The sequence below is a fragment of the Vidua macroura genome, chromosome Z (genome assembly GCF_024509145.1).
Source record: "Vidua macroura isolate BioBank_ID:100142 chromosome Z, ASM2450914v1, whole genome shotgun sequence".
NCBI lineage: Eukaryota > Metazoa > Chordata > Aves > Passeriformes > Viduidae > Vidua > Vidua macroura.
In genome coordinates, this window is record NC_071611.1 from 8,122,326 (window position 1) to 8,130,934 (window position 8,609).

General features: G+C 37.3%; 1 protein-coding gene across 4 annotated transcripts in view; it reads left to right on the forward strand.

Moving 5' to 3' along the window:
• Positions 1-6,741, forward strand: part of CDC42SE2 (CDC42 small effector 2) — an 85,254-nt gene extending 78,513 nt beyond the window's left edge. For all 4 annotated transcript variants that reach the window (XM_054003571.1, XM_054003574.1, XM_054003572.1 and 1 more), the window contains 2 exons: positions 3,646-3,763; positions 4,190-6,741. In XM_054003571.1, the coding sequence (XP_053859546.1) occupies positions 3,646-3,744 (99 nt within the window). In that variant the 3' untranslated portion in view covers positions 3,745-3,763; positions 4,190-6,741. The remainder of the gene's footprint in view (positions 1-3,645; positions 3,764-4,189) is intronic.
• The last annotated feature ends 1,868 nt before the right edge of the window (positions 6,742-8,609 follow it).

Consider the following 8,609-nt stretch of genomic DNA (forward strand, 5'->3'; position numbering starts at 1 on the left):
GCTAGGAAGGTTTGTAGTTTCAACTAGTTTAAGTTGGTGTTATTGACATCAGACAAAAATTTTTGTAACTCAGCATGTAATGAGGAAGGGCAAAGCTAGCAAATTCAACATGAAAAAATGCAATACCTTTTTTTGGAAACAACATAGTGTGCAGGAAATTATTTTTAGTAAAACCTCTGTATGCAAGTTAAATGGCCAAACACAGATTCTACTTAATAAAATTTAGTTAAAACTGATTCCTTATTTAATGTGATATATTACATTAATATTTAAAGCCATTATAAATTGAAATAATAGACTAATAATAATGTGACCAGGTTGTTTGATTACTTTTTTTAAGCGTGGCTTTTGCTTTTTCAGTAATTGTTGTTCCTCCTGAGGGAACCTTCCTCATTCACACAGCTGAGCTGCCTTTTTGAAATTTGTGTAGGTGGCCTGAAGCTTTATTTTTTCCCTTTCTGCCTGTTTGCTTTAATCTTTTTCTTGCATAATACCCAGTTTATCTCCAGATTGTAGGTAATCATTATTGTCTCTCTACATAAACTTTTTCATTTTGAATGCTTCTAAGTAGCTCTTTCTCTCTTTTTTTCCCCCTTTTTTTTAATTTGGATAATGTGCTGCATCAATGACCAGCGAGATTTTTCTGATCCTAGATAGAAAATGTCTGTATGTGAAAAATAATCATTCCCTCTCCCCCTGCTTCAGAAGCTCAAATCTCTGTTTTCTCACAATGCATATTTTCTGCCTCTTCTGTGGTGGTCTCCACATTCATTCTTTGCATATATTTGTATATTTTTTATTTTGCATTCTTTGTATATTCCAAGATTACAGTGTTAACCTTCACATGTTCTTCTGCTCCATAATTTCCTTTATAGTATGGGCATTATATTCCTTAAGGAACCTCTTTGTGCTTTCTTTTTTTAAATAACTTAGGTGAAAACCTGCAATTTAATTACTGTTTTTCCATTTATATTTGGTTCTTTATTCACTTCCTGTTTGCCCTGTGCCTTTTTTCATCAGCATTATTCTTTGTTATACATCTTTACAGTTGTGACTGAATAGTATTCTGACTATTCAGAATATTATTGAAATATTTTGCTTTTTTGTTTTCCTTCTCTGTAGAGTGCCTTGCTTCTTTGTCAGAGGTGTACTTAAACAGCAGGATCCCTCTGTGCATTGTTTCTTGTTCATTCCCATCCCTTTTTTCCTTATTTTTCTTTCACAGTCCATGGTGAAATCTTTTACTTTTAATGCTTCATGTTCTTCAGTTCAGTCTTTGATTTCATGTAGTTTCCCATTGTTTTCTTTCTCAAGGTCTGTCTGTACTGTTTCCTAATTCTGAAAGGGAGGGTAAAAAAAGGAAAGAAGGAAATTTAATGAGATGCATAAGCAACACAACAGCTTGCATGATCCTTAATGGGTACAATCCTCTTTCCTTTCCAAAATCTTTAAAATTCTTAAGTCCCATCTAAATTAGACATAAGAGAGAAGGACCTTGCTGTTGCATATTATCAGAGAAAGGCAATGGCATCTTTGGGGAAGAAAAAGACCAAAAATTACATTTCACAGTGCTTGTTCTTGCTGCTCAGCCTCAAAAGGGCAATGCTTCAGAAAGAATGCCACCTTAAAAGCCTACAAATGTTAGACCTTTTTTGCTTAGCAATTTTAACGTTGTATGTCTGCTACAAACATTTTCATACACAAAATAGCTACTGAACTGTTAATGCAGACTAGTTTCATTTGTTGCATTCTCTGTTTTAAGGGCAGCAGTTTCTGCATTTAAGCCTGATACTTCCTTATCCAGTAACTCATGTGTGATGCATGTACTGGAGAAATTAGTCTAACTTTTAGAAATACTCTTGAAAACCTCCACTTCAACCTTGCAATTTGTGTTGATTTGCTGCCCTCCAAAATTTTCAAGTCTTGTAAGCAAGTTTTTAGGTCGAAAGGTGATGTGGCCTGGAGATTTTTGTAGGTTTTTTTTCTACTGGAGTCAGTTCATTCAGATAAAATTACCGGCATCCTATATTCACTCTTGTGAATACATTTATGTGTAGATTAATTATTTTCTGAGGAAAAAACCTGAATTCAGACTTTGTTTTTTACCATGGGCAGCAAATGATGCTTGGTGAAAAAGATGGGTGGCTTGGTAATATGTGAAAGTTCTTCAATACATCCCCATGCACTTCACCACATTCTTTTACTGCATTCGTAGTTTTTGATGTCAGATGCACTAGAAAATTGGCTCTGAATACTTTTCCCTGAAGAAAAATAAGATGGTAATATTGCTTTGTGCAGCTGTATCACTTATTTCAGCAAAAGGCCGAAGTATAAAATGGTTTTACATTGCGCTGCTTAAATACATAAAAACACAATCCTTTGCATAACATTGCAATATGCCATTGAAGATACAGATCAAAAAAAACAGGCTCTTTTGTGACATAGGTTTGAAAAACTGCATGGAATAATGAGTTTGCTGATGCATTCTGTACATGTGCATGTGTTTTGCTTGCTGTAGAAAAGAAAATACATTTCTTTTGTCTTTGTAGACAGGGAATGTTGTGCAAGGTGCTTGGAAATATTCCTCCTGTGCTGTTTTAATACAGCATAGTGATGTTCCAGTGATGTTTTTAGGTCTCTGTGAAGGAGGAGCATAGATGAAATAATTGCAAGTGGTGCCCTGCAGGCATAGCCTTGAATGAATGTTATTTTCCACTCTTTGTGTAGTTATTATGTATGGTCTGGGATGCAGAGAAAAAAGGACCAAACCTTTGAGATTCGAGTTGTCTTCCTGCAGGCACTTGGACATGATTATTTTGACTCATGCAACACAAGCAGGAAAGAACTATGGGTTTCCTTTTCTGTTTGGTGATAGAGGTAGTGGAAGTCATAGCAGGATGTGCATGTCTTGAAACATGAGGCGTGAAACAGGGGGCACAAAGAGTGTGTCTCTTTGTATTTGTGTACATCAGGTTAAAAATACCTTCAAATCAGCTATGTTCAGGAAAGTTCAGATTGACTGTGATTTAAAAAATAAATGCCCTCCATTTAAAGGAATAGTATCAATTAAGGGAAGAATTGAATATTGTCATGTAAGTAGATAAATCAAAAATGTTCAACAAACCAAATGGTCCTTTTTGATTTGAAAAGCCTAGTTTAGCCCTGTTTTAGTGATCTGAATTAGCCATACAGATATTTGCAAGTTGTATATTATACTTTTAACTTAATGATGTAAACTTGTTGATAAATGAATGGTTCATCATACTTGCCAAAGAATATTTTCCATATAATAAGATAAATTTTAGTTTGTCAGGTGGAGTCAATGCCAGTAAAAGATTTGATTTTTTAAATTTTTTGATTAATCAAATGGGTCAGTGAAACCATGAATCAGCCAGTTTTCTTTGGGTGAGAGGAAAAACTTTTGCCTCAGCACCACTTCTTCAATCTTTTCTGCTGAGCTACGTGCTGAAGTTAAAATTTAAGCAAGCCTTGGATGCATGTGTCCTTGTGCAAAATTAATATAGCTTTGCTTTTAACAAAGGAGCTCTTGGAAGCTAAACCTAGAGAAAAAATAAAATTAAAAGAAGATGCTACAGCTCATTTTCTTCTTCTTTCCTCTACCCCTCTTTTCCCTTCTATCCCCAGGTCAGCTCAATTCAGAATCAGATGCAATCGAAGGGAGGCTATGGAGGTGGCATATCTGCAAACGTTCAAATGCAGCTCGTAGATACAAAGGCAGGATAACCTTGGGGATAACTTTGCTGTAAGTATTTCATTCTACTTCTTAGGTATTGTTAGAGCAGTATGAAAAACAATCATCCTGCTTCATAATTATCTCCCTGCAAAAACCTGTGTCTTTATGATGACCAATTTTAAAATCCATTTCTGAGTAAAAAATTAGGTATCTCATAAGAATGTTACTTTTTCACAGAATGGACTGCAGATTGTTCGGACTTTATCAGTCTGATCTTAAGCATGTGATTAACCAAGGGTGATCTTGTAGGTCAGTCTTCGCAGGTGAAGTTAGTTGTAAAACAAATCTCATAAGAAGTTTGTGATGTCATTATGGAACCACTTTGGCAGTGGTTCCCTAAGATCTATGGTGTTAAGTCAATGTATAGCAGTGTTGCAGTTGGAAAATGGTCAGAATGCTCCAAACTTGGTTTAATGCATGTTTTCTGTCTTTTAGGTTTATGTGAGTTCCTGTATCTTCTTTCCTGTGTCTTCTCTTTTGCCTTGGTGACTGCTTTCTGTGCTCATGACAAGAGAAGTGATGGCTCATTGTTCACCCTTCGTGATTAGTCCAGTGAAAAGTTGCTGTTCTGCTCTGATGATGCCACTTGCCAGATTGGTCCAACTGTGCCTTTCAGTGGCATGCACGCATTGGCCTCTACCAGTATCACGGACATAGAGCTGTTTCGAATTGGTTGTCATTTTTTAGTTGTTCTAAGGCAAATTAAAGCTCCGATCTTAGCTTTCATCATTCCTCAGAAATACTAATGCACAACATTCTGTTGCTTTTTAGTCTTTTAATCTTTTCTCCACTCAAATAGTTTAGAAATGAATGAGTTTCCATTAGTGTCTTCAATTACCTAATGTTCATTGAATTTTTGAAAGGTCTGAGACCTGCAAGCACAAATAATTATTTCATACAAAATCAACAGAGTAGATGACCGCATGCTTTGTGAGGTTGCTTTTTATGGTGGCCTGCTTGGTGCTAAAAGAAAAAAAATTGCTTATTGCAGATGTGAAAAATTTTGCTGTGGCACCAAGAAATGCCTGTTTCTGAAAAAGGACTTGTAACTTAGCTACTTCAGAGTCATGTCTTTATTTTAGTTTTTAACCAATTGATCTTGAAATTATTAAGAGAGAACTTGCATTCATGAGGCATTTGTTGTAAATGTTCAGTATATTTATTTTGAAAGAGCTGACCTTGAGACTATAAACCAGTGTAGTACCGTATCTAAGTGTTGTGGAATCGCTTTAGTCTATTTACACAGAAGAGCAACATGTTTGGCTGCTTCTTTTTCTTTCTACAATTTTCCTTAATTTCAACCTGTATAGTCATTTCCAGTAGCAGCATGTCAGACTGCCTGCAATATTGGCTGAAAAGTTTAGTAGACCTTTCTAAGTAGTTGGCAGTTTCTGTGTACTAAATATTTAGGGCCATGGAAGTTGCTAAGAGCAACATACTAATCTGGCAGAACAGGTGCCAATGAAAACAACATACAGGGTGACTTTTTACTAAGTCAGTAAAATGCCTTTTGCTCAGGTTCCAAAGCATGTTTCTTTCACATGTTGTGAAACTGCATTTTAATATTGCACTGTTTTCAGATTATCTCTATAAATGGTCCCTTTTTTTGCTTCTTGGTGGTGATTTTAGAGAAGTCAATTATTTGAGGCCTGGTTACATTACATTTTTATGAGGGAAAAAGACCCAAACCATCTAAACAAATAAGGCATAACTGATTCTAATCAAATCCATCTCTATATGATGGATATCATATAGATATGCAAAATATGCATATACGCATGTGGACTATTGTGCGGCTTTGCATTGTTTTCCCCGGTCCCGGGCAGCTCTGGAGAGCCCAGCTAGGCCGCTGCTTCTCGGCGGGACCAGGGCTGCTGCGCGGCCCGGGCGCTTTGGCGTTCAGCGCACCGGCGTGGGGCTGGCCGCGCTCTGTGGCCGGCGCTGGGGCGAGACAAAGAGGCGAAGGAATGTCCAATCTGTCCGTGCGGTCGGCTGGAGAGCTTTTATTGTCGCGTGGAGCTGCGATGGAGAACCGCGGCTCGCTCCCAGCACCGCGTGGACAAAATGGCGCTGGGACCGAGGGTGTGTGGGGTTTTATAGTGGGCGGGCAGACGAGGGCGGAAGCCCTCCCACCCAATGGGGACAGGCAACACGGCGGTGACGTGGACCACGACGACCAACGGGAACGTGATGGGGGCAGATACAGGGCTCTGGGACAAACGGGGACACGGGGATGGGGTAACTGACACGGAAGTTTCAGGAATGAACAGGGCGTGGTTACTGGAGTGACGTGGGGAAGCTCCAATGGCAGAAACACGGGGGTACACAGAACCGGCTAACTAACATTATAAAACTCTAATCGGAACGCAACCCGGGATGCAACACTATTGTTCTTTATTCTGTTTCTATCTTTTCCCTCATTTCACATTACAACAGCTGTCTGGTTGATCTAATTATCTATGAACCTACCTAATCTTCTCTCTCTGTTTGTAAACAACACATAAAATACACAGCTATGGAGGTAGTTTGCCTTCCCTAGCTTGTATTTCAGTGGTAGATGTCACTTATCTGGTTGAATAGTTCAAATTAGGTTGGATAGTGTTAATTGATAAAGATACTGATTCCTGATGAGATGTTAAATTATGTGAATGCATAAGTACATGGCAGTGCAGTGATACATATTTTTTTTTTAGGGGTTAGCATTTCCAATGCCACTTTAACAATGACTCTTAAATATACTACAAAGCTATTACAAAATTATTTGATCTTTGTTATTGGTAATAGCAGCTTAAATTTGCTTGCCAAACCTATCTTGCACTTGCCAAAATGTTTTCAGCTCAATAGCCAGGAAAAAAATTGACATATTTTTATAACAGACATACTTTTTTTGTACATTGTGTTCATTCTTGAATAAAGTCAGTTCAGTGTTGGCTTGTAGATATTAAAAGGAAAGTATTGACTTTGATTCAATAAATGTTTTCTTTCAATTGGTGGCCTACCCTCTTTCCTTTCCATAAATTATATTTGCATTAGAAAAAGACTTGCATCTTACAGACAGATTTGTGGTGAAAAGAGTAACCTACTAGTGTCAATAAATAAATTGCAGGCTGGAGGTTTTTTGTGGCACTTGACCCTTTTGTTGCCAAATGGATTAACCTGTAGTTTTATCAGTATTATTGTTGCACTGATTTAACATGTGTGCCAGGGGCTTCTGCAAGGAAGGGGGAGTGTCTTAAAAATACTTTGGAAATGTTTCCTTTTGACTGCAAGTCATATGTGTGTTACTTTCCTGATTGTGCTGCAGATCACTATGGTGGTCAGTAAAAGACTTGTCACCATAATATGCTCATCTGCATTAAAAGTACCTGCAAGGCACAGTATTGCCTACTCTCTATTTGGGTCAATTAATTTTTATATTTGACACTCTCAAAGTTTATTCCTTAAGCACTAACTTACTACTTTAAATTTCATGCCAAATTCTTCTAAGACTGATAATGAATTCTTTAGCTCATGCCAAGTCCATTAAATTGCCAGTTGAGGGGGAAAAAAGGCAGCTAGAGGGAAATAAGGTTCTAAAGTAAAATAAGGATGGAGATAAATCCATGAGATACCAATCAACTAAAGGGTTCCTTTTTTTAAAATGCTGAGGTTATATACACTTAAAACTGTCTACAAAGGTGTATCTTGAAGACCAGATGTTCCACTGCAAGTGCACTTTCAGTGACTGACATTAAAGATTCTGCCGGTAATTAGTAGGATTACTTCAAAGGCACATATGTGAAACTGATTTGAACTGGTCCAATCTGCGTACCCTTACAGTCCATGCTAGCTCTGACACTGATTCAGCAGCTAACTCATCGATACTGACCTCTAGGAAAGGTCGTATGACTAAATTGCTTAGTTTCAACCTAGATCGGTTTCCTAATGCTTATTCAGAGTAAGCATGGGAACATGGGAGAAAGTGTCATGGGATCAGAGATAATCAGTTACAGGGAACATTGATAATTTAACCTTGCCATGGAAAAAGATCAAACTTTTTGTGAATTAAAAAAAAAAAAAACCCACCCAAAACAACAAACATAAAAAACAGCAAACCAACAAGAAACAAACCAAAAAATAAAACCAACACAAACAACCCAAACAAAACCACAAACAAAAAAACCCTAACAAAACCAAAAGGAAAACCCACCCAAAACAGAACATTTAGGCTTTGCAGTGGTGAATACATCTACTGGAAAGACTTAATTCCACATTTTCGGAGCTCTTTTTCCATGTACTGCGCTCACCAACTTTGTCTAGAGTATTTTGCTTGGTTTGGGGGCACAGAGCACATTGAACATGTTGCTAAAAGAGCAACCACATCATCACCAAGTGTCAGCCATCCTCGTGCAGTATGATTCATTTTTGCTATCAGTGGTAATTCCATCTATCAGCACTGCCCAAGAAATCACTTTCTACCTTCACACTAGACACGAGAAATTATTATAAGTTCAGATTTCAAGCAAGTTTTCTATTAAGCCTGGAAAACTCAAAGTGCTGGTTGAGTTGGCAATAAATTGCTGAATACCAAACTTGCTTCCTTCAATATGATGCAGAATCGTCCGTTTATGAATAACTAAGTTGTCATGCATTCATTTGTATTTAAGCATTTAAAGCTGCATTCATTTGTATTTAAGCATTTAAATCATTTGAATTTAAGCTATGTAAGCATTTGTGTGAGCTTATAGCATTCATTGTCTATAGACAAATTCATGGTTCGTTGGGTGTATTTCTCAAGAAATTTGATAGTGTGTTTTTATATACAAGATAGTAACAGAGCCTATCAGCAGAAAATAACAGTAGGGTGTTAATATTT